We start from the raw sequence: 27,883 nt of genomic DNA on the forward strand, positions 1-27,883 counted from the left end.
GCACAAGGGGGAGGTTCTCCCCCACCCTGCTTGTGGCCGGTGCTGGCTGCCAGCTCCAGGCTTTGCCCAAGGACCATTTGCAGCGTTTTCTGTTCGCAGAGGGCACCAAGGCTGGCTGTGTGTGGGTGTAGGGGGTGCGTGGTGCCGTACACCCCCTGCACACTGCTGCACGCCCGCATGCGCCAGCTGCAGCGCTGCCTGACCGGGGTGAGCTCTCCCTCTAGCGGCACCAAGCTCCTGGCAAAGCCTCCATGCCCACAGGGCGGCAGGAGCCATGCCCAGGGCATGCCCAGGGGGCTGGGGGGCATTGGGGATGTGCTCCAGCCCACATGCCCCTCTGGCAGTGTCCCCAGAAGGCAGGCTGGAGGATGTGTGAGCAGAGCAGGGTGCGCACGCTGCTGGGGTGGGTGCCCCAATTCATCTGGGGACACTTTGAAGGCTGTTTCAATGGCTGGGAAGAGGGCAGCTGCCACCCACCCTGAATTTGCTGGGATGTAGCAACAAAATGAGCCATTGTGTCAGTGTCAGACCTCAGCAGCACTCTGCTTCCCCCCACTTCACCACCCCGACCCCCATAATTCAGGGGGTCCCCATCCCCATCCCCAAGGACGACCCCAAAGCAGGGGTGCCCCATCTCCCCGCACACACCATCCCGGCCATGCAGCCCTGCTGGGGTCCCCGCAGGCCACGCGCCAGGCTGGGCTGCAGGCCGCGCTGACGGGGCGCTTTGTTTTGTGCTGCGAGGACAAAAGGGGCAGTCAGACGCGGGCGGCGCTTTGTGCCGGCAGCCATGCGCTGAGGCAGCAGCCCGCGCCGCCACGCTCGCCTCCTGACCCCCGGCGGCTCGGCCTGCGCCCGCCATGGCACCCACAGCTTGCATCCACCATGGCACTGCAGCCTGTATCCCCCATGGCACCCTCACCCTGCGCCACCCGCCCCGCCGTGGCCCTGAGGGAGCCCTGCAGGGAAGGGGGAGCAGGACCTGGTTGCCATGGTTACTGTGAGGCTTAAGGCCTAGGTGCACCAGGTTGCCATGGCTACCGTGAGGCCTATAACGCCGCCCAGGCCTATGGCGGCCCTGCCACCCCCACGGGCTCAGCACCAAGGCCACGGCAGCGCTGTGTGAGCTCAGGGAGCAAGCACCGCACCGAGGGCCTGGTGTGGCTCTGGGGCTGTGTGGACAGGGGGCCCCGCAGCTCCCACCATGTTGGAAGGAGCAGCCTCACGGCCCCCTTGCTGCCATGGGGCTTGTGGCTGCCCCACAGCCCCTGCACCGCCCCACGGCACATGGAATGGAGGCAGGGACCCACTGTGGCCGGTGGAGCGAGGCTCACCCAGACAGTGCCACGCTGTCCCCCTGTGCTCACCTGCACCCGGGCCAGGCCGGCCCTGTGATGGCGCAGTGCATTGCTCCTGGAAAATGCCAGAAGAGTCAAAATGTTGAGTCATTCATGCCCAAGATTATCTGTGCAAACAGCCACCCCAATTATTTTTGTTATGATCAATTTTTTTTTTTTCCTCTTTTTTTTTTTCCCCAAGAATGTGGCCGGGACCATGGGGATGAGCTGCTGAAATCTCTGGGGATCAGCAGAACAATGCCAGCGAGAGCATTGTGCTGACGGCTCCGCAAATGCTGGCAGCAGCTCCTGGCCAGCAGCGCCCTATAAAAGCCGAGCCGCTGAAGTAGGCAGGCATGACATGGGCGAAGCAGCAGTACCGCCTGAGCTAGGTGAGTCCTGGGGCCGGCCCGCTCCACCCCAGCCCCTCTCGCCCTGCTGCCGCTGTGCGGATGCTCCTCTCTGGTGGCAGGAGAGGAGCGAGAGGTATCTGGAGGGCCCACACGTCCCTGCTGGCAGCTCGGGCACAGTGGGTGGCAGAGAGCCCCCGTGGTGTGAGGTATCTCCGTGCCCGGCACCTGCCTGGCTGGGGCACAGCACCCCGGTTGGCACCTCAGGCTGTTAGCCATGGCTGTCCCGATATGAGGAAGGAGTGCCCAAGGGAGGCATAATAAGGGTAGGGATGGGAGCAGAGGGTCTCTTGGACCTCTCCAGTAATAGGGCAGAGTGTGCTCCCCAAAATGGCTCAGGGGGTTTCGTCGCCATGGCTGGGGGAAGAAGTGGACCGAAAACTGCATCCTGGTGTGACACGGGTGCATGGGCTCCGTGCCGTGGCCAGGAGGAGGGAAGGGGCCCCCTGGTGGTGGTGGGCAGGCTGTGGGCAGGAGGGGGACCCCACTTTGTCTGTGTCTCTGAGCCACCTGCTGTGCCCCCCACACCGTCTGCAGCTGGCGAGGATCTCATTGAGAGACCCGTGAGTGGGCAGGGGGATGCGTGGCAGTGCTCTGCAACACCGATTGGTTTTCCTTCCTTCTCCAGATACCTTTCCAGCAGCAAAGATGGCTCAGACAAACCCTCTGCCTGTCCCCATGGGCCCCTGGAAGGTATGTCCTTGCACCTGCTGCCTCGCAGGTGTGGAGGTGGGAGACAGGGAGGGGGCAAAGCCAGTCCTCCCCAGCCAGAAAAGCTGCACCGCAGGGAGCGAGGCTGAGGGAGCCAAGAAAAAAAGTCACAGGAGCATGCCTCCTGCCTTCTCCAACACCCCCAGGGGGGTTCATAAGCCTGTTTGCAGCACCCTGGCCTGGCTGTGCCCTGCTGTGACAAATTGTGCTGTGCCAGGCACCTACCGCAGTTCCCCAAAGCCACACTCTCTTATTTGCCCTCCCGTGTGGGTGAAGGCAGGCTGGCAGGGTGGGCAGGGGACAGCAGGGCACAGGGGCTGTAAAGGGGGCAGTGGGCATGGCAGGGCGAGGTGGAGAGCAGCCCTGAGGGCACCAGGGACGGTGACAGCACTGAGGACAAAGCCAGTTCGCAGAGAGGACCGAGAGGGAAAGGAGAAGCACGTGTGCAAGCAGGGCAAAATCCTGCCAAAGCATGGAGAGGACAGCGTCAGCCGCAGCCCCCAGGGAGTTCCCCCTCACCCTTTCCCCGTTAATCTTCTTTGCCCTAGAGTGTTCAGAGCAGAGGCTGGGAGAAATGCCAGCCACAGCTCTGCCGCCCGCCCGTCCCAGAATGGCTCTGGATGGCACTGCTGCCCTGGGGACTGATCTCCGCAGGGGTGAGCAGGAGAGCGGAGCAGGGGCTGATGTGCGGCTCCCCCAGCACCAGGCAGGGCACTGCAGGGCCAGGGATGCCAGCCGGTTCTTCCCCAAATGGAGCATGACCCTCTGTCTTGAAAAGGTGCTGGTTCTCTCGGGGCCACTGCTGGGCAGTTTGCAACTTGGCAGCTCGTTCTCTGTTCCAGATCACCGTATACGACCAAGAAAATTTCCAGGGCAAGAGGATGGAGTTCACCTCGGCCTGTCCAAACATCATGGAGTGTGGTTTCGACAACATCCGCTCCCTAAAGGTGGAGTGTGGCGCGTGAGTACCTGGCTGCCCGTGGCGTGGATGCTTTCCCAGGTGGGGGGCTGGCGGGGCAAGGGGTGCCTGAGCACGTGCAGGGCCGGCGAGTCTCACCCCTCTGAGCTGGAGCCAAGCACTGCAGCCAGGGGAAGCCAGGTACAGGGATCCCACCCTGCCAGGGTAGAGCAGCGAGCTCTGGGCAGCACCAGCACGGACACTAGACACGCAGGACACACAGTGGACAGCAGCAACACCTTTGGCCTCATCTAAAACTGCCTCTTGCATCTGGGAGCAGTGAGGTTGGAGCTCCCCAGTGCTCAGCATGAATGATGCCTGAGGATGCAGCAAAGATCAGTGCTCAGTGAGGGGCTCTTGGCTCACGAGCTCAGCCTGGTCCCCATTCACCCGTGTAACCCCATGAAGCACCATGCCTAAGAACCCCATTTCTCATCCCAGGGCCCAGCCCTGCTCCACAGCGCCAGACCAGAGCCTTCCTGCAGCCTGCACTGAGCTGCCCCAGTCACTGTTAGGGTATGGAGCAGAGCCAGGGTTCTCCCTGCGCATGGGAACCTTCCTGTAACAGGCGAGACAGCTCTCGAGCTGCTCTGAGACGCTGTGCGTAAGGAGCAGTCCCCATGGCAAACATCCCGCTGGGGCCGGGGAAGCAGACAAGATAGATTTGCACTGCTATATTTAGGATTTGTAATGCTAATGGGATTACCACAGCATGCGTGCTCGCGCCGTAATCAGCTCACTGCTCCACTTGACGTGTTCCCAGCCAGGCTGTTCACCTTGCTTACTAGGAGGCTGACTGCAGGGCATGGGACCAGGGCTGAGTTTTGGTCAGTGGCAAGACCTAAAAACCCTGCACTCAGCGTGCCCCTCAGCATCCCCTGTACCCCATAAGCAGGACCACGGGCCGTACAGCGGTGTGCCTCCCTCCTTCCAGCCCCCAGCCCAGTCTCTGCCTCCCCACTTCCCTCAGCTGTGGATGTCCCGTCCCCGGTCCCTGTACAGGGACGTGCCCAGGAGGGGTCTGCACCCTGTGGGGTGCCCGGGCTGGGGGTAGGTGCTGGGCAGGCTCTCGTGGGTGTGCAAACTGCGTCCTGTGGGGTGGAGGCGTCCCTCTCACCTCCTTGTTGTTTTCAGCAGAGAGGGACCCAAAAAGGGAACAGGCAACAGCTCCCAGGCCTGCCCAGAGCCAGGTTGGTTCTGCCTAGTTTGGGCATGAGGAATTCAGGTCTTTCCAGCTGTGCCAGGCTGTAATTAGGAAACAAGTCAGAAATGAGGTGTTTGGGAGAGGACACCCTGCTGGAGATGTCCTTTGGCACCCTAACATGATGCCAATCCATGCAGATAGCCACCGAGCTCTGCTGGGGAAGAGAACCACCGCCAAGGTTTGCAGGTTGGGCCCCTTGAGGGTGGGATCCCACCCTCACTGCAGCCAGGGGATGCTGGTGTTGCCATGCTGAACGCCTCTCAGGCACTAGCCAGGCTGTTACACCCTCTCCGGGTGCTCTGCCCACATCCAGCACCGTTTCCTTTCCTCCCAAGCACCCAGGCTTGCGGGCGGAGGCCAAACCTCAACCTCCTCCTTGCACCTACATCCACGTACCGGCGCCAGCCCCGAGCAGGATGCCCAGAGCTGCTGCAGGAAGCCCTGGCAGCCCTTGCTCTGTTTTTGCAGCTGGGTCGGTTATGAGCACACCGGCTTCTGCGGGCAGCAGTTCATCCTGGAGAGGGGAGAGTACCCGCGCTGGGACGCCTGGAGCGGCAGCAATGCCTACCACATCGAGCGCCTGATGTCCTTCCGCCCCGTCTGCTCTGCTGTGAGTGCCCCCACTCCTGGGCTGGCTGCAGCCTCTTGTCCCAGCAGCAGAAGCACAGGCAGGGCAGGAATTGCCCCAGGCAGGGCAGGAATTGCCCCGGGCAGGGCAGGAGCTGCCCCCAGGTGTCTGCGCTGCAGCATCCTCTGTTGCCCCAGCACAGAGCCAGGCAGGGGGCTGGAGGCAGCACCGGGCTGCACAGCAGCTCCCAGCTCGCACGTCTCTGAGCGCAGGCAGAGCAAAGGCTCCCAGGCAGCACCCTCAGACCAAGGGAGTGGGGTTAGGAAGGGCAAAACTGCTATGCCAGGGGCTTTGCAGGTAGCAGAGGCTCTTAGAGTGGGCTCAGCTCTTCCCCTAGCACCCAGCAGGATTTGCTGTAGCTTTCCTGCTTTCTAAAACTTTAAAGGGAATTTCTGCGTCTGCTGTACACGAGCAGAGCTGTTGCTGACACCTCCCAGGACAAGCCCTGACCCTGCCCCAGCACCTTCACACCAGCCCTGGGGGCTCTGAATGCCTCCGTCCCTTGGGCTGCACACACAGCCCGCAGGAAACCCTCCAAACCGGGCTGCACGGAGGGGCAGCCTTTGTGCCACTGCCCCAGCCCGTGTCTGGGGAGGGAGCACTGCCTCCCCCTCACCCGCTGCTCTTCCGTCCCAGAATCACAAGGAATCCAAGATCACCGTCTTCGAGAAAGACAACTTCATCGGCCGCCAGTGGGAGATAAGCGCGACTACCCCTCGCTGCAGGCCATGGGCTGGGCCAACAACGAAGTGGGGCTCCATGAAGATCCCCTGTGGCGCGTAAGTGACGACGGGCAAAGGGCCACAAAGCACGAATGTGCCTGGGCTTAGCAGCAGGGACAAACCACAGCCATCACTATGCTGCCACAGCCGGAGGGGGGACGCCCCGTAACTCCCTTGCTTACCTCTCGTTCCCCTTACGGCCGCCTGACGACTCCGTTTCTTCCAGCTGGGTTTGCTACCAGTATCCCGGGTACCGCGGCTACCAGTACGTCCTGGAGGCCGACCACCACGGGGGAGACTACAAGCACTGGAGAGAGTGGGGATCACACGCCCAGCAGACCTCCCAGATCCAGTCCATCAGGCGCATCCAGCAGTAGCTGCCCGACGCCACTCGGCCCCCCACTCTCGAGCACATCTTTGCAAGGTTTCTAAAGCTCACCGGCTCCCTTCTGGTGCTAATACTCCCCTCCTGAAATAACAACCCTTTCTTGTACTGCAACTGCTTATGGAACGACACTCCTAAACGGTACAGCTTGCCACAACTGCCAATAAATGTGACTGAAAGAAAAAGAAAAAACCAGCTTGGTGGGTGTTTGCTGTTGTGCGCTTGGAATCAAAGTCACACATCCCCATCCCAGAATGCGGCCCCTAAAGGGCTCCCTTCCTCCTCCCAGCCCTCCCTTTGCCCGTGAAGGCACAGGGACACCTCGCTCCAACCCCCACGAGGCCAAAAGCCATGCCCAGCACCGGTCACTCACATAGGCACAGCCCCAACCATGCGTGTGCTCCGCGGCCCAGCGCTGCCTGGCCAGCAGCCAGCACAGCATCCCAGGGCCAGGGGGGGGATGCTCTGTAAAGAGCGCAAAAAAAAAAAAAAGTCACACCGACGCCCACAAACTTTAAAAATTTTATTCAACAATTTACATCACTTATTTGTCTGTCTTAACGTATTCGATCTACACAAATTTTCTTTTTTTTTTTCCTGATAAAATAATAAAATTTGGATAAAATTTTGAAGACCTGTTGGTGCAGAAATAAACAAAAATTCAGGTAACTTTTTTTTTTCTTAAAACATTTAGTGTGAAGTATGACATCATTGGTAAAGATACATCATGCCATTACAGCTCATGGACATTACCTATCCTTACAGTCCGTGACATCACCCATACCAGCGCAGCGGGCTGCGCCAGACACAGCTACAGCAGGTATTACACTAAACTCTTCTAGCCACCCTCTCACGATCGGGAAAAACGCCCACTTTTTTTCAGCTGGGCACACAGAGTGCATTAACCTATTCAGAAATACCAGGAAGGGGAGAAGAAAACAAAAACGACCTTTCCTGTTTCGTGTGGTTGCACACTACTACAACATCGACGACAAAGAGGGGCTGCCCCTCTCCGCAGGTCAGAGGTAATTCAGCTCCTGAGCAGGTAGAGCACAACCCCTCGCGGCGATTTTTAATACACACCAGGGAACTGAAGGAAATGAGAACTATCAGCAGGGCAGGAGGAGAGGGTTCCTGCCAGGAGAGCCGTGCCCTGCTCCTGCGGGTGTGCCTGGAGAGAGCTCTCCAGCCCAGTGCGGAGTTGAAGCCTGCGGTGGTGTTTCGCACCGCTACTAACACTGAAGTATTCGGGGAGGGGGAGAGAGGGGGCATCCGTCCCCCGAGTAAACAAGTCGAGGGACCTTCAGAGGCTTGAGAGCCACTGAAGGTGTGTAAGTACACGTGTGATGGTAGATAGAAAAGCAGCCCTGTTCTGTATGAAAAAAAAACGCTGTCAAGTTAGTACAAATTTCTGCCATGGTGAAGGGAACATGGGGAGAAAGCTGTCGGGGTCCTTCTCCCGTCACAAAATCCAGACGCCTCTGCACAAGGCTCTGGGCTATGCAAACAAGTTTTCAAAGGGGGCACCTGCAACCCAACGCACATAAACTCATGAAAACAAAGCCAAAATAAAGCTCTCACCCCGCAGACCGGAGGGAGCCCCTGCTCCGCTCCAGCTGCTACAAGCCGCACGCACCCCGCGCACACACACCCACAGCGGGACAGCGAGGAAGCCTGTCCCTCTCGCTCACAGTGGGAATACAAAACGGTAGAGTTTCTCTTCGGTTATTTTTGCTGTTAGAAGCCTCAAGTTTGCCCGTGCCACCAGCCTGCCCAGCGGCGGACGCGGCAGGCAGATCTCCATCCCCTCCGCCAAGCTGCTTCGCGTGGCACGAGAGCACGGCCGGCGCAGGTACGGCCACGCGCTCACCGACCAGAGAAAAAAGGGCACTCGTTCATCCAACAGCACAAAGTGTATCCGAAACAAGCCAGCTCACCCCTCTCCCTCCAATTACTAAAGTAGGCTCTTTAAAATAAAAAAATAATATATATATTTATATAGATATACAGAGAGAGGAGAGAGAGAGAGAGAAGAGAAAGCAAAGGGAGAGAGAGGCTACTAAAAAATCAAGAAGCGCCAGTTTTCTGCTACAGCTGTCAGCAAAGAACTGTCACCCTTACATCATACCCTCCGAGATGGTGAAGATAATGTAGGCAATGACAGCACAGGAATGCAAAGAGGGCAGATAAGTCACTTCTGGTTAATGAGACACAAATTAAAACTTTCAAAACATGTGCCATAGCTTTATTCATCTGCTTCAAACTAACCTTTTCACGGAGCTTCAGCGAAACCCGAGTGTGCAAAATGCATTTCTAAAAAATAATGCAAGCAAGCTTTCACATTTACAGTGGCAGAAAGTACGGAAAGACTAACAGAAATCACACGGGTATTTGCGGGCGAGGAGAGAGAGAGAGAGAGATGAAGAAACAAGAATTGCACAGCTTTCATATTCTGAGTCACTGACTGGCAAACATAAGCATTTCTACTTCGTTAACTGTAAGCAAGGCATGTTTACTTTTCCTTTACAAAAAAAAAAAAAAAACAAAAAAAAACGAAAAAAAAAAACCACAGTAACAAGAACCACAGCCTGGAAGGGAATAAATCCCCTGGGCAATGGGAATCCCGGCTGTTGCAGAGAACCCCCAGTTCCAGAGTGGCGCTGGCTCTGGACCTTCACCTGGTTTTGCTCTGCAGGCAAAGCACTGCAACGCTTATTTCTGTCTGCAGCGAGAAACAGCAAAGCAGATTCTTTCTCTCACCCCCACTCCCCTCAAAAGTCGCAGAAAAAACAGGTCATGTTAGGAAAAGGAAAGGTGCCATCCCATAGGACATTTTCCCCAAACTGTAAGATCAGCCACTATCCAGACTGGCTTCAAAGCCTCGTTTCGACCGCAGACCCGATGGGCCACAGGGACAACGACCGCCTCCCCGACTGGAGATGGGGTTTGGTTAGGGGAGATGGGGTTTTGGTTAGGGAGGAGATGGGGCACAATTAGGGACTTGCGCCCGCGAGCAGCCCGGCTCTCCGACGCAGCGCCGATGCGGTAGCTCACACGAGCCACTGCAAGGTCTGTTTTAGACAGGACCGAGCACACACGCAAGGGCACGTTTCAGGATATGATACACACACACGCATGTGTGTAAAAGAGCAAACGCTGGCAAAAGATGATGTTTTCTGGACAAACTAATTAAGCAGGCAGGGAATTGTGGTCTATGGCATTTATACACTATTTTCCAGGCAGTTGTAATCCCAAAGCAATTTTTCCTACACAACTTTAGACCTTCCCTCACTTTACTAAGATTTTTTTTAAAGATCTTCTATAGATAGTCAATTCTATCTTCTCCAGCAAACTCTTTCTCCGTGGTGTGCAAAAACCTCCCTGCCAGCCCTGGCGGCCTGGGTATCACCTACGGGGAAGAAGAGGTCCTGGAGCCACCTACCACCCGTAGGCAGCGCCCCCAGGGCCCTTCCTCTCGTGCCACATGCCTTCAGGCTGCAGCAGGGAGGACATGGGACACGGCGCCAGCCTCGGGGGCAGGCCTAGGCCAGGACAGGAAAAGGAGGTGCCGTAAACCGCGATTTTTAATACTGCTGGTTAACTTCACATTGAGATAAAGTATTATTTTTTTTTACTTTTTTTTTTTTTTGGAGTCCAGAGAGATGAGCAATTGCCTTCCAAAGATCTATTCAAATAGAAAAAATATTCACAAGCGGAGACGAGACAATAGCTCATTGAGATTTTTGACCTCACAAATACTCAGGCATCTTTCCCGCACACCGGGGGCCAGCCATCGAGGAAGGAGAAGGTGGAAACCTCGGGGATTTGCACTGCCCTTCCAATAGCAGCTTGAGAAAAGGAAGAGAAGAAAAAAAAAAATGCACAGTGTTCTTTCAAGTTAAGAGTTCTCCTTTTGCTTGCGTTTTTGCATAGAAATTCCCGTAGGTCAGCACCAGGATCAGGTACAGCCCTCTCCGACACCCCAGCTCCCAGCTCCCTGCAGTTAGTGGCTGTGTTACAGGAGGGTTCAACTATCCTCAGAGGAACTACATGGTCATGTTAAAAAAGTGCATCACACATTCTTGATTTTCAGGGTTACTTATAGCAGCAGCAGCATTAATCCAAGACAATGAACAGTTGTAGATTCATTCTTTAAATGCAGCAACACTCAATGAAATGTCTTCGAGGAAGGTCACAAGAGGGTCCTTCTCAAAAGGATAAAATGAAAATTAGACTATTTAATATAGACAAAAAGGAGATAAAAAAACAAAAAAAATTAAAGACGCATAATCTTATTTACATTAAAAAAAAACATTCTTGTTAAAAAATATCTTTACAACACCTAAGCAAAAAAAAATATGTATTTTAAGAATAAAGCAGAAACTCCTAAAGCAGTATCCATTTTTTGGAACCCTTATTTAGCAACTGAGGAAAGACTGTATGGAAAGCAGACAGTTTTTTTTGTTTGTTGTTGTTTTTTTTTTTTTTTTTAAGAAAACTGTAAGTTTTATTTTTGCTAACGTTCATATGTTCGCAGTACACAAGTTCATACCACAGAAAGAAATGAACTAGTTTTTTTTTTTTTCTTTTTCTTTTAAAGATACTCTACTCATTAATAAGGCTGTAGAAAAGGGATACTGCTATCTTACAAAATGGCTTTAGAGCTCTGGACATGCCGTAATGAAGCTTTCTGATTAACAGTCAAGATAAATACAGGTCAAGCATCCACCTGGTGAAAGCATCACCACGGGTAACCGGGTAACGACTTTTGTTCCTGGAGCAGACCGAGGGGCGGCCGCGCGCAGCGCTCCCGCATCTCCTGGCACCGCGCTGCCGAGCGATGCCACTCGCGAGGACCTCCAGCAGGATACAAGGAAGCCAGCCTTACCCTGTGGTGTGATACGTATTGTGCAAATTTCTAAAGCTCTGTAAGCTCTGGACGGCAGCGCAGCCGGCAGAGGAGACCGAGATCTTCCGCTCCTGCGCGCCGAGTCCAGACTCGCGGCTCTCGGCTGCCTGCGCTGGGGCTTTTTCACAAGGAAAGGCAGGAACACACCTCGTCCTCGTGGTGGCCGAAGCCAGAATTACCCTCGCTCCTTCCTCACGCCAGCAGTCTCCCAGCCTCAGACCTCCTCCGCCTTCTGCACCCGGGCGAAATTTTGTAGCAGCTTTAAATTACCGTTGGCTTCATTCTCTCCCCTCTTGACCTTAATCATCTCCCTTGTAAACAGCCTCTGCACGGAAAACAAATCACTACACACATACATACAGAAAGATCTTCTAGGGACAAGACTCCTGAAAGCTCCGGACACCTTGGCAATTCACTGAAAATGCTGAATCAAGAGCAAAAACTGGATGCAGGGGAAAGCTACCGGCTGCGTATGAGCAGTCCCGAAATCAGCCCAAGGTGCTCCCGCAGTCACCCGCCAGCCTCTTCTGGAAAGGATGCTGTCGTGCTGAGGTGATGCTCTCTTTTAAGGTGAAAAGCACTAAGTACACACACAGCTCAGAGGACAAATTCCATCTCTAAATTTTGTTCCAAGCAGGAAGTGATTTCCCTTCTGATTCAGCTAGCCGGCTCTCCCTGTTACCGACCCCTGGCCGTCAAATAGCTGGCGTGCTCACAACCCAGAGAGAATTTTCTTTTAAAAGAAAATTCACATTTAAAAGAAGTTCACAGCAGCGAGGGAAGGCAAACAGCGGGGCTGGCGGTTCAGAAAGGGCAATGGGTTGAAGCGGGTGAGCACCAGAAAGCACACGCTGGAGCTACACGTTACCGGAGAGATTTCTGAAATCGGAGATTTCGGAAATGGGTTTTGCAGATGGGTTTAGAACAAAACCAAAACGCAACCAGACCTCGAAAGCTGAAGACCTGGCAAACAGGCCCAGAAGAGGGGACTGAGGGGCTTGGAGGACCTTCCTCTGCACAACCTCTACTGGGGGAGGAGAGCACAGAGCAGCTTCTAGAAGCAGACCAAGCGCTCCCCGACCCGCCAAGAAAGCACGTGCCCGAGCCTCGGGTACACGAGACCCCAAAAGACACCCTACAGGACCTGCCGGGGAGGCAGGAGAGGTGAGGAAAGACCAAGCCTCTGTCCAGAGGAGAAAGCAGCGCCGCAGGGATGCCCACGCATCCGCACGTCCCCTGTCTCGGGCAGGAATCACTACTCAAATAAATAAGAAGCCAAAAAAAGGGGGAACCGGGCGGAAAGGGACGCGTAGCGCCTCCAACGAGAACAGAAAGGTGAAAGAAGCCTTAACCTGAATTAGTTCGTAGCCATTACAAAAATAGGTCGTGATTTCACCCTTAGAGCCACTTCCCAGCGCTACACACATTCAAGGGGTTTTGTTTTGAACTTCCTCAGCTCAGCGTAATGAAAGCAATGGCACCATAAACACGCGCTCCTTCTCCTCGCGCCACGGACGCCCCCGCGCCCAGCCCCGCGGAGGGGGCTGCGCACCCCCTGCGGGCTGTTTTTGGTTTATGCTACAGTACTAATACTCTGAGTCCAACAAACAAACCACGAGACCGATCAGGTACACCTTAGCATTAATTCAATGCGCTAAAATTAGTCACAACTCAATTTTAACTTTTTTTTTTTTTTTTATAAGTTTACACAAAAATAATCAGAAAACGGATTAAATCTTAAGATATTTTTAATAAGTGCTCAGTAAGGAATTGTGTGAGGACTTGGGGAGGACTGCAGACGGACAGGGCGAGTTACACAAAGCACAGAGAAAGCTTCTTCCACGGTCCTGCCTGGCTCCGGGCACTACCTAACCAAACCTGCCCTGCCTTCGGCGGCGGGCTGCAACCGCGAGAGCTCGGAAAGAGGATTTCCTAACCACGTAGTGCTGAGCACGTGCCGAGGAGCTCGTGCAGACAGACAGACAGACGGGTGTTTGAAGAGGGGATGTTCAGAGACACAGTGGAGGAGGCGTCTCTACATGGGTACGGCCGGCACGGGGCCACGCGGCCGCGAGACAGAGCAGCGGGGATGGACGTCGGGGACCAGCGAACCCACCCATCGTGTGCACCGTGCTTCCTTCAGAGCTCCTAGCCGGGGCAGGGTACCAGGACAGCTCAGACCCCCAGGGGAGCAAAACAAGTCTTGGTTTTGTCTTTTTTTTTTTTTTTTTTTTTTTTGTAATGGAACCCAGCCCTTAAGGCGACAAGTGACTACACAAGGCAAATAAATACACAGCAGAGCCTTAAAGCCAGTAAAACAAACTGGAAACTTTGCTATCAGCCTTCAACGCTTTTTTTCATTTTGAAAATACTACTAATAAAAAAAGATTTCTTCTTCCTTACCCCTCCCACCAGCCCCGTTGTCCAGTTTGTTCAACACCTTAAAGCTCAGGAACGCCCCAGCTCTTTCGCAGGGGAGCGGGAGGCGATTCCGACTTTTGGCAAGCAGTTGGGAGACTCGACAGAAGTAAAAATAGGAACGCAGGAGGACTAGATGTAGGGCACATCTGTAAACATGTTGTACATCTGCAAGTTACACACACCTGCAAGGGTGATACAGTTTATAGGTGAAACAGAACTATCAGCGACTGGCCAACCACAAATTTCTGAGCTTGGACTGATACAATACATCGCTACTATATAGTATCATACGAGGGTATTATACTATATAGCACTTAATACATAAAATGGAGTAGGCAATCCATAGTCAAACTTTTAAAACTAAGCATTGCAGAAAGCTAGCAATCTTACAAAAGGTACAGAATTAAGTTTCGTTGTCCCACCGTGAACCTAAGCGCTTCATCCAGGAACAATCTCATTAAAAGAACGAAAACAATTAAAAATGCATGCTACATACTCGTCGTTAACAAAAAAAAAAAAAAAAGAAAGTGGATAAACCTAAGCACGAGGGGTAGGCAAAAGGTTTGGGCTTCTCTGCTTCCTGTAATGCCCCATAGGATCCAGCCTCATCGGAGGATTCAGCACCTCTGCTGAGCTGGGTGCCCAGGCACACGCGAGCTGGCGCTGAGCTCAGAGGGGCCAGAAACCCCTCGGGGTTGCTTTCAGGATTATTCTCTGCTGGCTCTCGCGTTGGACCCTGCGATCCTCCCACCGGGAGCCCCCCCACGAGAACCACGCAGCCCCCAGACGGTTTGGACGTGCCACACACAAGCTGCAACGGGACAGAGCGGGTTACACAGCTGGAGCCTGCAGGCTGAGCAGCCTTCTCTACCACTGCTAGAAAGCTCTCCTTTCTTTCGGATTTTTTTTTTTAAATCATTATTATTTTCATTCCTAAGCCCTCCATTTTTGTAATAAAATATATTTTTATTAAGAGATAATTAGAAGCAGAGCCCGGAAATACACAGACTGCGTTAAAATATAAAAGAGCGTTTCCAACGGGCAGGTGCGGGGAGCCCAGCCATCGGTGATCTACGGACAAATCGAAAAGGATTCAAGTTCCCATTTTTCTTTTTCTTTTTTTTTTTCTTTTTAAAATTTTTGTGTTTTTTTTCCTCCTTTTTTTTTTTCAATTTTTTAAGAGAAAAAATAATTAAAGAAGGGTGAGCATTAGCAGAACTCAATTCCACTTTAGTTTTTCAATGAAAATGGGAAAAAAAATCCAGCACACGTAGTGTTAGGAGACAGACAGAGCAAGTATGAAGCACCTACGTTGAAAGCAAGAGATTTTTTTTTTGTTTTTGCTCCCAGCAATACAATGGCATTAACCGGTGGGAACAGTGGTGTTTGTTGTTTTTTTTTTTGTTTTGTATTTTTTTTAAACCATATTAAATGCCTAAACCAATTATTTAGTTTTCCATGTTGTCTTTTAAAATGAAACAACTCTTCAGTTGCAATAGTCCAACGTGTAACCGGAGCCAGGTCAACTGTGTGACTTCACCATGCATCCTAGGACTGCAGTATTACCATCTTTCCCCCAGAAGAACGATGCTTTAAGACAATTTTCCCAAAATAGGACTGGCTGCTTTACTCCTGGCAAAAACCTGTGTTATAATTCTCTGGAAAAAAAAAAAAAAACCAAAACTCTGCAAACTTCAAGGTGTTTCTCCAGCATTCAATGGAAAACAAAACAGGAAAAAAAAGGGGGGGAGGTGGAAGGGAAAGGGGAGATGAAGGATGGTGAATCATCCTGATTTCCCTGTGATTAGTGTGTCACTACAGTCACAGAACAAGAAACAGAAACCTTGTCAAGTGGAAATGCCTCTCCAGTGGGTTGCTGTTGCCCATGTAGACGACAGCAGGAACTTTAGAACTGGGCTTGTAAATCGAGTCTGTGTTTGTTAATCACTTGCATTCACTCTTTAAACAAAAACAAAACAAAAAAAAGAAAAAAAATCTATTCAGTACCGGAGATTAAATAATCACGTGTGTAGTCTCGTTGAAATAAGTTTTCAGATTCCTTATGAAGTCTAATTACTTTCAGTCGCCATTTTTAAATAACTATATTATATATTTGTATATATTATCCTGTGATTCTAGTTATGGTTCCTCTGCTGCACTGAAGATTTAGAAGGAGCATAAAAGCCTTTTGTCCCCCACGAACAGCACGAGTGCTGCAGAAAGGTTATAACAGGCAGTCTTGTCTTGCTACCTTCATTGATCCGGGTGATCCATGGCTTCATCGTAGGTGATTATCCTTTTGGGATCTGGAAAGAAAGCAAAATCCTAAGTTTTCAGCAAGCTACTTTCAGAACCCGTGGCTTCCCAACAGACCTGCAAGATCCTCAGCTGTTACCAAAAGCCTCCCACCCCAAAAAGAGGCACAATTAAAGGCAGGTCACCAGCTCCGTGCAGATCTGCACTTGCTCCCCTCGTTGCATCACCGTGCAGCAACACCATGGGAAGCACAAGGCCCCCTGTAATGCTCTCCCCACACTGTGGTCACAGATGAAATGGGGGGGAGGTACCCAAATCTAAAGCTTAATCTTGGGTGTGACGCCCAGCACCAGACAAATAAAATGATTATGACATGCACACGTGCAAGACTCATGAAATCTAGACTGGCCCTGTTTTTCTTTCTTTCAGGTGCTCTGCTTCACTCGGAGCCTCCCACAGCCACGGTACAGCTTGCTGTCCTGGCTTTCAGAGATCCCAGCACAGATAAACCCAAGGAGATGCAAACAGCAAACGCCAAAAATCTCGAGCATCTCCAGACACCGGCACGGCCAGCTCTCAAGACCCATCCCAGAGGTCAGAGCAGGACAGAGCGACCGGGTTTGCTTGTTATTCCCAACATCCTTACCTTGCTTCTGCAAATTCCAAATCAATTCCATTTCTGTGAAGACAAAATGAGAAGACCATTGTTACTAGGTGCATCTAGGTGGTACCTAGAGACAACCCCAAACAGGCTTTAATTTCTGGAGTGTGGTGCGACACCACTACCGCCGCGCTGGGGCTGTTGGACAAAACCCACCCAGCACAGCCCAGCCCCAGCAGGACTGCAGGGATCTGGCGATGAAAGGCATCGAGACAGCTGTACCACGGCTGTAGGTATCAGGCGACCAAACCCTGAGTTAGAGATGTCAGCACCAGCCCCTATTCCTACAGATCGCAGTCTAACTCCAGGATTTACAGCTCTGCCTCCAGCGCTGCTTTACGCCTTGCAGCCTCAACGAGGAGCCTGCAGAGATGGTTTTCACGAGCCGACAGGTTACATGCGTGATACAAGAAGTGCCGGACAAAGCAAGTTCTTTGTGGCTCACAGCATGCTCCTGTCAAAGCCCTCGGTGCCGAAACTGCTCCACGGCCACTGCCATACAGCACCGGCACAGACCGCGGAGCGATGCTCCAGGGGCGCGTGGATCTTTCCTCAGTTTACCTCCATGGCACATGTGGCACAAAAACCAACCCAACCATCCCAGACCTCACTGGAAGAGCACGTGCCTTCCTTTGTTTACCTAAGGAATAACAGGAAAGTTACATGTTCTCCTCGTTCACATTAAGAAACGACAGAAGGCTGCTCCGTTTAAATTAAGCCCCTAAAAAATTAAGTCACAGCAGGTCTTCAGAGACCTATTCAAAATAACTATAGCTAGCCGCTCTCAGGTTGCATTTATGAGCTAGAATATTTATGAAGACGCTAACTGTACCCTGCACCCAAGATTAAGAGGCATCATTATGGAAAAGAGCAACGAGGAGGAGCACACGCTGCAGGAGCGATCTTTAAAGTCTCCCTTCTGCCAGAGGGGAGCACGGCTGCAACAGGTGGGAGCAGAGATGGCAACAGGTTATTGAACAACACAACGCGTTGTGTGGCTGCAACACAAGCAACAGGTAAACCACACAAGGGAAAGAAGCTGAGAAAAGCCTACAAAACCCCTGGCCCCAGCACGACGTGTGCCCAGCGTCGACTTGCGTCCCTTCGGCTTTTGTTCCCTACAACCTCGAGCTCCCCAGGGCAGGAAATTGCATGCAAATAAATATGACCTGTCCTCTCTGCACTATTAAGCCTTTTGTAAGGAAAGCCCCGACCGACCGAACGTTACAAGGTCTGTTATTTTTGCCTCACAATAGCAGCAGTGCTTTACTTTCACCGAGGAACCCGAAGCGCTTTGGGGAAAGCAACAGCCCCTAACGGGGACACGAGCTCCCACACCCCGAGGGGTGAGTCCCCAGAAATAAAGCAAACCAGCTACTAAAATCCCCTCCAGCAGAATCGGTTTTCCATTCAGCATGAAGTTAGATGCATCACTTCCTAACTGCCGAAGACCATCAATTTTTTGAAGACCAAAAAAATAAAAGTAACCCTTTTCAGACTCCAAACAACCTTCCTTTACTTCTTTGGAAGGAGCAGTAGGGGAGAAGGTGGTGCGAAGCACCCTGTGCATCCTAAACACGTGGATGCAGCTGCTGGCAGGTGCTCAGCCTGACCCACCTACCAAGCCAAGCACCCCCAGCAAGCTGTCCACGATATCCACTGCTCCCGACGCTCCTGATACCTCCTGCCGTCAGACGAGGCCAGCAGCACGAGCTGGAGGTAAATAACTGCCATCCACAAACCCTTGCACAACCTGGCTTCAAAGCCGGCCCTGCTCCAAGCCAGGGGCCGAACGAGGTCACCTCCAAAGCCGTGTCCAACCTCTCCTTCTCCAGGGCTTTCACAATCCGCGAGGCTCCACCACGGCCTGGCCTCTCCAGCCCAGAGCCAGCAGGCGCAGAACAGCCCCTGGGCATCCACGTAAGGAGCTGCGGGTAAAGGAGCCACTCGTGGGCACTGCCACTGGAGCAAAGGGGCTGCGGGGAAGGCTTTGATGTCAGGACCGGACCAAGGCACTCTGGTGAATTGCACTGAGATTCCTCATGGGCCAATAAACTTTATAGCAGGATCGGCACGTAACCTTGGAGGGGAAAGAAGTCTTTATGTGGTATCTCGTTAAGACGGGCACTTTTATATACGTTTTCCTTGCTAGAGAGAATGCCCCTGCAAACAAACGTCTCCGCACTGTGCAATGTTCTTTGCTCTTATAAACCTAACACAAACTGACAATCGTCCCTAAATTGAACAGCTAAAAAAGAAAATAACACAGAAGGACCATCCGTGTTTGACTTCTCCGCAGGACACAATGATTATGTTAAGGGATCGTCCAGGAAATAAAGCAAAAATTAAAAACTTGATGCTGCAGAGACTCATCATTATACCACTGGGCAGCAGTTCCTGCCAAGTGGAAAAAGCAGAGATTTGAAGAATTAAATCAGCTTCTGCCCAACAGCCCATAGGCAACTGACTGAGCCCTAGCCCCTTCCCACCGAGGGAGAGGGAGAACCACGGCTTTTCTCCCTCCTCCTGATGCAAAGGAGGGGAACTGCTGAATTCACAGCTCTGCTGTTTCTTCTGACCCAGTTCACCATCCCGGCGAATGCCACTCCTTGCTGGCCCACGCTGCCTCGCTCTATTTTCCACGCCGCTCTTCTGCTTCTTCATGCGAGCAGAGACGTGGCGCAGCCGAGACGCCGCGAAGGAACAAAGCGGCAGCGCAGGCAGGAACTCAGGGGCAAGGCAGCAGAGGAAAACTGCTGCAGATTCCTCTCTCCTCCACCTACGTGGTCTTTGCTACCATGAGACCTTGCTTACCCTCTCCTCAGCTCGCGAGGAGGATGCTAGCGAGCATCCCAGCACAAGAGCTGCCGTACAGAGCCCGCTCCGAGCCGCGGGCACCCTCAGCCTGGAAGATCACAGCTGCCCCAAGAGAGTGAAATTCTGCAAAGCCTTGGCAAGAATTGTGGAATGAAACGTTTCATCCAGCTGTCTTTAAAAGGAGGAGTAAAGCAAGGGGAAGATGTTGATTTCAGTGGAAATAAAGCTGAGATACTCCCAGGCTCCTCTTCTCAAGGAGAGGACCAAACCACCTGCGAGGAGCAGTCCCAGCCTCAAAGAGACGAGGGTTTTGGCAATGCCACACCAGGATGAAGGTTCGGTTCTGACCCAGGGGGGAGTAAGGCCCCTGAGTGAGAGCATCCCTCCTTCCTGGTCCTCGCAGCCTCCCCCACAAAGCTCATGTCCCCGGCTCCAACCAGACAGCGTAACCCACCAGCGTGTAACTAACTCAGCTCTACCTTGCTACATCAGACACGGCAGCAGCGGGCACTGCCACGAACGCCGAGCAGCAGGCGCTGCCAACCGAGGAAGCCACGCTGGGGACCGTGTCTTACACTCAAGCAGGTCGGAAGGCCAGGGGAGCCTCTCTGCCCGTACAAAAAAAAAAAAATAAAAGGGAAGCACGGCACGGAGTGGGAGCGTACAGGAAGCAACATGAAAAGCATCCAAGAACAGGAGCATGCACCAGCAGCCCTGCCAGAACATTCCCAGCACCCTGACCTGCGGGGAAAAGGCAACCCGGGCGCATGAAGGAGCTCAACTTCCTCGGCCAGGACCTCGCTCCGCAGCCTCGCTGCAGGCACATACTTCTGGCAGTCAGGCAGGAGGGTCACTGTACTCGCTGGACAAACCGTGCACAGGAAGGCTGGTTTGCTGGAGGTCAGCTCGAGGCCTTCCCGTAGCCGATGTCCAGCCCGAGGTGAGGATCCGCACGACCCGATCGCAGCCGCTGCCACCAGCGGCACCAAGGGCACAAGCTTACGGCGGGCAGACGGAGGCACTGCAGCTGCTCGTGCTAAAGCCGAGCCCTCGCTGCTATCTCCCTGCCTCACCCTTTCTCCACGTGCTGCCTGCGCTGGATTTACCGCTCGTGGAGCTCAGGGCAGGGAACGCACCAGGGCAGGTGCTCCGAGCTCGTCCCCGTCCTTGCCCCACAATCGTGTCTCTGTGGCCATAACCCCGGAGGCAGGGCAGATCCGGAGATCAATGGAGACTTTGCTCAAAGACAAACAGATTGATCCGAAGAGGGAGGAGTTCACCGGCCTCTCTACCTCCAAACCAAACAAGCCGAGGACCCAGCTACCCACGACACCCTAATGCCTGCCCGGGCATGGAGCTGCTCCTTTCCTCCCACAGAGGGACTGGCTGGTCCCGGCTGGGACCCCAGGAAAATAACCCAGAATAAATGGAGAACCACGTGGGAATTAACCACTGCTGCCCCACAAACTGCTCCCCGGCAGCTCAATTTGCCAAATACTTTCCGATCTGGTGTGACAGAGGAGGGCACGCACACAGTCTCACCGCAGGACCGTGGCACCAGGGTTTTCCATCGTGCACAGGGCAGGGAAAACACTGTTCCTCCAATACCACTTACACTAAACTCACCACAACGGCCTCCAGCAAACACCAAAACACAACGTCCAGCATCACCGCAGAAAACGTACTAAAACCTAGACTGATCTCTGCTTGGTACACCCACGATAGCACCTGGAGACGAAGGAGAAAGACGAGCTCAGGCTGCTCGGAGCACCCTGCCACTGCATTAATGGCACACCCGTGATCCTGTACCCCTAAATAACACCCCGAAGCCGGCACAGACACAGCCTGCAAAATAATTAGGCACAGAGGAGTGGCAGGGCAGGAGCCCCATCTTCCCAAGGCATCCAAGCACCAGGGGTGCTCATTCTGGCTGCCCAGAGCTCGGCCCACATGGGGATGCCTGCAGGAGGAGAGGAAGGAGCAGAAAGCAGAGCTTTAAGAAGCTATTTAGGCGTCTGTTCTTGCCACTGAATGTAATTAACCTCAGCGGTCAGAAGGACTGAACTCAGCCAGACTTTGAAGTTAACACCTCCTTAAGAGGACATGGGAAGGGAGTGGTCTTTATTTTCCTGTTGGTACTATTGTTTTACTGGGGTCTGTCTTTCACGCAGCTGGTGAGAAAGGGAGAGCCGATGAGCCTTGCTGAGGCTGTAGATGTTGCTTTTGTGCAAGAAAGTCCAGGCTGACAAAGGGAGACAAATTTAAGTGTTAGAAACATTTGCAACCTTAAGAGGATTTGCCCAGGACCTCCCTTCTACACCACGCTAGGCTTGTGGTACCCCACTTCTGATGAGAAACTGAAATTTAGGCTGCGGGCAGACAAGAAACGAGTACAGAAAGCTTGCACTAAAGCTGGAATAGACTGAGCAGAGGGTAGAGGAATAAGACTCAGACAAAAATCAATCGAATGCTACTAGAGCTTAAAATGTTAACACTGTGAGAGTATGATGCCCTGGAAAAAACATAATTATTGTTTTTAAATGTCTGGGCTTACTATTACTAAAGGAAGCTATCTAAGATTCTGTGTCTTAGGCTAGGAGTTTATAAAGAGGTAACTTCACAACTTTGTGGTGGGTCAAAACACAACAAGTTTGCCAAAGCCATCCAAACATTAACCCCTCTGCAGAGGGGCTGAGACACTACCCACGTACACACGTGGAAGTGCCCCCACAAAATGGGTGATTGCCTTCTTCACCCTCGGGGCAGGGGGATTCAGGGAGAGGCAAAGTGCAGGAGTACAGAAAAGGAAAGGTCCCTGCGTTTTCCAGAGGGGGACAAGTAACACCGTGCCGAAAGGGAACCTCAGCTCCTGCTAACACCAAGCCAGGCCCAGCAGAGACCTCTGAGCTTTTGGGGCCGAGACCAGAGGTAAAGCAGAGAGCAAGCTGTCCTACAGGCTTTGCTCTGTTCACTCCCAGTTCTGTGCACCCGTATCGCGCTTCAGTCATTTCAGGGTTTAATAAAAAAGAGCCAGACTACAAAGGACTCCATGAAAGCAATAAAATCATCTGAAAGATTTGGCCTACAAAGAGAACAGGAAAATTCAATCTGCAGCTTGCAGAAGAGATGATACGGAGAGATTTGTCTTGCTGTTGCCATAATACTTAAGAAGGATAGAGAAAAGTGTAGGGGGGTTGCTGAAAAATACAAATTAAAAAAAATAAAATAAAAAATCACACCATGAAAAGCCAGAGATGCACAGGAATCATTTTCCTCCCTTTAAAGACACGATTTCATGGCCGGATCTGCCCAGGGGAGAAGCTGCAACACTTTGGTGGAAGAGGTGCGAGCACAGACCATGAAGTCCTCTCGGTAACAGAAAAGCTGGTAAAGCTGAAAAAGGGGAGGTGAACCTACACATTGAACTCCTTCCAGTGCCAAGAAGGACAGGAAGACCTGCTTGTTCCACATGGATTAAAATGCAAAACATGCTAATAGCTAGCCATCATCCTTAGCAACATCACTTACGCTTGTCCATTGGAATAGAGGAACGAGCACCTCGTAACAGAAGCTAAATAGCTTTTAAAGGAATTTTCCCAAACCGTTATTGCCATTAGACATATGCAAGCAAAAAGCCTATTTCTAAAACAATCAGAACTGCTGTAAGAAATACATCACGTTATAATATTGCATTTCACTTCAAAGGAAGAAAAAAGGAAAAAAAGAACAGAGAATGCCCTTAGGCAGCGAGTTAAGCCATTACCTTTAGTGTGATATTTAACAGCAGCACTCAGGTCAAAAGAACCCCAGCTATCTTTCCTTTCTAGGCCTCTCTGGTACCCCTGTTCTTTGGCGGAGGCTAACAAATTGTTCGTGGGAGAGGCCAGAGGATTCTCTACTTCATAGTCTTTTGAAAGAAACACTAAAGCACCTTGGCTACCGGTGTCTGCCTTTTGCAGGTCACCGGCGTGATGCGACTCCAAAGCTACACCACCCTCGACAGCAGTCCCAGGCTTAAGAATAGCGCTAAGAATTGGAGGGCTAGTCCGTTTATCCAGCTCGTAAGCCTTAGGAAACACAGGTTGTTCAGTTCCTGAGGGAATGATTTCAGCACACTGTGAAACCAAAGTGGCAGGATATTCCCCTTGAAATGTCACTTCCATTAACTGATTATCCGCAGATTTCCCCACAACAGTTTCGGGGCCAGCGCTGGGCTCGTTTATGAACGACAAGCCCCACTGGTTCTGGAAGATATCTCCCAGGTTCTGCTGATTTGTCTGCGATGGGAAGTCGACTTGCGCTGTACCCAGAAGCACAGTTTGCATATTTGAAGGGTAGATAAAAAGGCTAGATTTCTTTTGTTCGAGAGCTGTCGAAACTGTACTTATGTCCTGGGGTACTGACTCAGAAGAGGTTGATGTTACAGTACTAGCAGCAGTTGTGAGCAGTGGCTGGGTCCCTGGAGAATATACATTTCCATCAGTCCCTGCTAAAATTGGCCCGTTTGAAAAGCTAGCAGAAGTAACAGATTTCATAGCAGACATGGGGACTTGGGACAGTCGACTTGATGTTTGGGCCTGAGTTTCCCCGGCAGATGACGAAGACGATGACGATGACGTGGATGGGGTTTGAGCTGCTTTGTTGAGGTTTTCTTTAACTTTACTTGCATAACTTATTTTGGGAACAATTTTAGCACTGCTATTGTCCACTGGAAAAACTGGGGGTGGCTTAAATAAGGTCCATGAGTCCTCTTTAGACGTAGCTGATGAAGCATGCTTCCCTTTGGGCCGGTCATCAAACTTCTTGCTGCTAATCCCAGGTTTGGCATCAGAGTTTTTTCGCTGTACATCCCCAAGCCCAGGCTTTCCTCGGCCTGCTCCACCAGCCCCAGCCTCGTACTTCCAAACAGGCTTAGTATTTTCAATTCGGTTCCCCTTTTGTTCACTATAATCAGGCTTGAAACTCTCCAGTTCCTGTTTTAAAGTTGGTGTACTGACCTCCTGTTGCATTATTTTGTCCTGTACTAGATTCAAGTTCTCACAACCCTTGGCACTGTTGCGCCTGCCTTTCCGTTTCTTAGGCGTAGTATATCCACTCTCAGAGCCGCTACCATCGTTATCGGCCCCTTTGCCTACGTAGCCATTAGTGATGTAGCTAGAGTTACTGGTTACCACGCCGTTTGGGACAGACACTCCCTCCGGCTTGTCTGAGGACTGACTTTCTCTAAGCTTGTTTTCGTAGGACTTCTCATTCTTTTTGTCCATGCTATTTTTCTGAATGAAGTTCTTGGTTTTGATTCCGGCTTTCCCCAAAGCACCGGCCTTAACGGTCTGCTTTGGGGTCACATTAGTGTCTACGAGTTGCTGGCTGCCATTGGGTACCCTGGATCCTTGGTTGGTGGTTTCATCAGAGCACAGGCCCTTCAGCGACACTTCTCGTTCCCCTGCGTTACCATTTAGCTCTCCATAGCCTAGAAGAAAGCCAAAGACAACAAAAAGCAAGAATTAGAGTGGGAAACGTTAAACTTCTGATTGCAAAAAGCTGTAATCAGCCCCAAACATATACAGTTTCACCGAGCAGATGTTTTAAAATGGGAAAACTTTGTCTGCTCTCCGATACATGAAAACACATCCTTATTTGCTGGAAGCCAAGGAAGGGTTCAGCAGAAAGCGCCAGCAGCTATCGGCTCTCACGCAACAGCAGCGCGGTGTTTAACACGGGTAACAAAATAAAGCAAAGAGACACCTGAACGCTACGTAAGGAAAATACACCGTACTGAAACCCCTTGCAACCTGGTGAGCTATTTCATCAGCTACCATTTCCAGGTCGCACAGAGGAAATTCCCAGGATGCTTCAAGAGAGAGGGAACTGCTGCCTTTGCTCCAGGATTCCTCGAAATTCAGCATCTACTTTGTGAGCCAGGGCCAACTCCATTGCCTCCGTCCTCTCACAGGCCTGTGACACCAGCAACCCTCCCTCCCACCTTCCTCCAAGCACCACCTCTAGAAGAGAAAACAAGACGCTTTCCGAAGGACATGGGCGAGTCCGGCTGGAAGTCGAAGGGAAGACAAGGTGGCAGCATTTCCTCGTGTCATGTCCAACCGGCACCTCCCTACATGTGCTCTGAGCAGGCGAGGGAACTGGAAAGCACCACATTCCCCGAGCACTGCCGCCGGCCTCCTGCCCACCGAGACCCATCCCAGGGAAGCACTCGTGAGGGCTCCAGCCCACAAAAGCAGGGCACCGTGCTGCTATCTCAGCTCGCCTTTTTGCCTCCGGAGTTCATTTTTGGGCCCAATGGCTCTCAAGTTCTTGAGATCATGATTTAAGTGGAGCAGAAAGCCCAGACTGAACCACCTCGTCTTCCTCGAGCCAGTGCAGCACACCACGCATCCCCCAGGCCCGAGAGCGGGCAGGACTCCAGCTTGGAAAAGAATGTTTTTGTTGTCGCCGATGCTGCTGAATTAAGCTGCTATACTAAAAAATCATTGTTATCCTCACATCCTGGAGCCTCAGATGCGCGGCAGATGTAACTGCTCAAGTTCTGCGCGACTCGGGAACACAAGAATTCTTGTAGGGATCTTTACAGAAATTCCACAGCCCCGTTTGCCGAGAGGGATCAAAAAGGGTTTTACTACACTCGAGTATCTCTAACCACCACAACTTCCACTGCAACTTCCAAACGCGCTGCTTGGAATACGACCCATAAATACTTCATCCCAGGGAAAACGAGCAGGGCGGGACTCTCAGCTGAGTCGACAGCTAAAAATTAAATATTCCCGAGCACCGCGTGGAGGAAGCCTGCTCAGGAGTAACGTGTTGCAGCTGACCTTGCGCGACTCGGGACTCCTGACATCACCAGCTAACGAAACAAAACAATACGAGCGGTCATAAGACCACTGCGGATGAGGAGCGAAAGAATAAAATGAAGAACAAAATCCATTTCAGTAAGTCAGCGTGTCAGCAGTTTCAAGTTCCAATTTTCAAGCCTTCCCAGCTCGGCTGAGTTTTCCCCAAATCAACGTTTGGGGCAGCTGGCTCCAGCCTGGAGCCGGGGATGGGGGGGCAGCAGCCCAAATTTAGGGGGGTGAGGAGGATGTGGGAAGGAGGTGAGAAGCGTGGGGCAGACCTGGGTGGAAGGGGTGTGGGGGGCAGCATGTGGGGAGCCTCCTGACATCCATGGGGCTCCTGGGCAGGAGGGAGCTGCCCAGGGCCTCCACAAGGCCCCGCGGCCTCCAGGCTCCCCGCTGATGGAAGTGAAGATTTCAAGGAGCATGTGTGTGTGTGTGGGGGGGGACATAAAAAAAAAACATAAAAACCCCACCAAAAAAAAAAAAAAAAAAAAAAAAAAAAAAAACAGAAATCCCCACGCACATGGCACCGCGAGTCCTCTTCCCACCCCGCGCTGGCTCCCGACCCACCACAGCCCAGTCGGTTTTATTTTTATTTATTTATTTGTGGAACGGGCGGTGTACGTGTGTGTGTGGGGGGGGTCGTGTTTTAACGGGAGGAGGCCTCCCCCCGGGGGGGTGGGGTTCCCCCAACATCGCGGCGGGGCCTCGGGCTCCTCACGGGGCTGCGGCTGGAGGAGGCCGGGGAAGGAGGCTGAGGAGGGAGGCCGCCGCCCTGCGCTTTCCGTGACTCATTGATTTGCACGCTCAACACTTTTCCACACGGGGCGGCCTCCCCCTTCCCCTTCCCCTTCTTCCCCTCCCAACCCACCGCCTCGCTCCCCCCTTTTCCTCCCTTCCCCTCCCCACACAGCCCCGGGGCCGGCCCCACACGTGCCCGGCGGTGCCGGCGGCCCCGCGGCTCCCCCAGCCGCGCCGGCTCCAACATGGCGGACAGGAAGCGGCCCCAGCGCGGCGGAGAAGCTTCCAGCCGGGCCGGGGGAGGAGGAGGAGGAGGAGGAGAAGGAGGAGGAGGAGGAAGGCCCCGCCGCCACCCCGCGAAGGTCACCGGCCCCGTCCCGCTCCCCCCCCCACCCCCCACCCTCACGGCCACCCCAGCCCCAGCCCCAGCCCCAGCCCCGGACCTGTTCTCCGCTTCGGTGCCTCCTGGTGCTGCGGGTGCTTGTGGAGCGGCGGCTTGGGCTGGGCTCGGCCGTCGGGCGGCGGCAGGTAGGGGCTCTGCGGGCGGTGGTGGCTGTAGTAGTAGTAATGGTGGTGGTGGTGGTGGTGGGGAGGGGGCTGCTCCTCCATGGGGAGGGGGGTGGCTCAGCTCGCTGCTGGCGCTGCTTGGGGGGCCGGGCCGGGCCGGGCCGTGCCGTTCCGGGGCTTTTTTTCTCGCTGTGCTTTTTTTTTTTTTTTTTTTTTTCCTCGAGGCCGTGCGGGCTCCGGCGGCTGGGACGCGGCTGGCGCGGGGGAGGCGGCGGAGGACTGGCAGCGCCCGCCCTGCGCTCGGCCGGCCGCGACCGCCCCCCGCCCCGCCCCGCCCCGACCGGCGGAAAGGGAAGAGCCGGGGG

At 52.9% G+C, this 27,883-nt stretch overlaps 2 protein-coding genes across 2 annotated transcripts; one reads left to right on the forward strand and one right to left on the reverse strand.

Moving 5' to 3' along the window:
• Window positions 1-1,681: 1,681 nt before the first annotated feature.
• CRYBA1 (crystallin beta A1) lies at window positions 1,682-6,347 on the forward strand. Its single transcript, XM_050714764.1, is given in 8 exon segments — window positions 1,682-1,729; window positions 2,376-2,440; window positions 3,301-3,419; window positions 5,089-5,230; window positions 5,885-5,951; window positions 5,954-6,000; window positions 6,002-6,027; window positions 6,197-6,347. Coding segments are annotated over 8 exon segments (648 nt in total). The 5' UTR covers window positions 1,682-1,698.
• A 4,505-nt stretch (window positions 6,348-10,852) lies between these two features.
• NUFIP2 (nuclear FMR1 interacting protein 2) lies at window positions 10,853-27,851 on the reverse strand. Its single transcript, XM_035561043.2, has 4 exons — window positions 27,455-27,851; window positions 23,183-24,889; window positions 16,588-16,620; window positions 10,853-15,991 (listed from the first exon to the last, which is right to left on the reverse strand). Exons 1-4 carry the CDS (start codon window positions 27,618-27,620, stop codon window positions 15,939-15,941), a joined length of 1,959 nt encoding a protein of 652 aa, XP_035416936.1. The 5' UTR covers window positions 27,621-27,851; the 3' UTR covers window positions 10,853-15,938.
• Between the last annotated feature and the right edge of the window lie 32 nt (window positions 27,852-27,883).

Source organism: Cygnus atratus, chromosome 20 (assembly GCF_013377495.2).
Source record: "Cygnus atratus isolate AKBS03 ecotype Queensland, Australia chromosome 20, CAtr_DNAZoo_HiC_assembly, whole genome shotgun sequence".
Classification (NCBI taxonomy): domain Eukaryota; kingdom Metazoa; phylum Chordata; class Aves; order Anseriformes; family Anatidae; genus Cygnus; species Cygnus atratus.

Bases quoted from the DNA above. Each gene is read 5' to 3' on its own strand.
- NUFIP2 (XM_035561043.2), bottom strand. From the start codon at position 27,620: ATGGAGGAGCAGCCCCCTCCCCACCACCACCACCACCACCATTACTAC. The intron at 16,621-23,182 runs GTAATGGCTTAA...TTGTCTTCACAG, and splicing joins TGTTAAATATCACACTAAAG to AAATGGAATTGATTTGGAAT. The intron at 15,992-16,587 runs GTAAGGATGTTG...CTTTCTTTCCAG, and splicing joins TTGGAATTTGCAGAAGCAAG to ATCCCAAAAGGATAATCACC.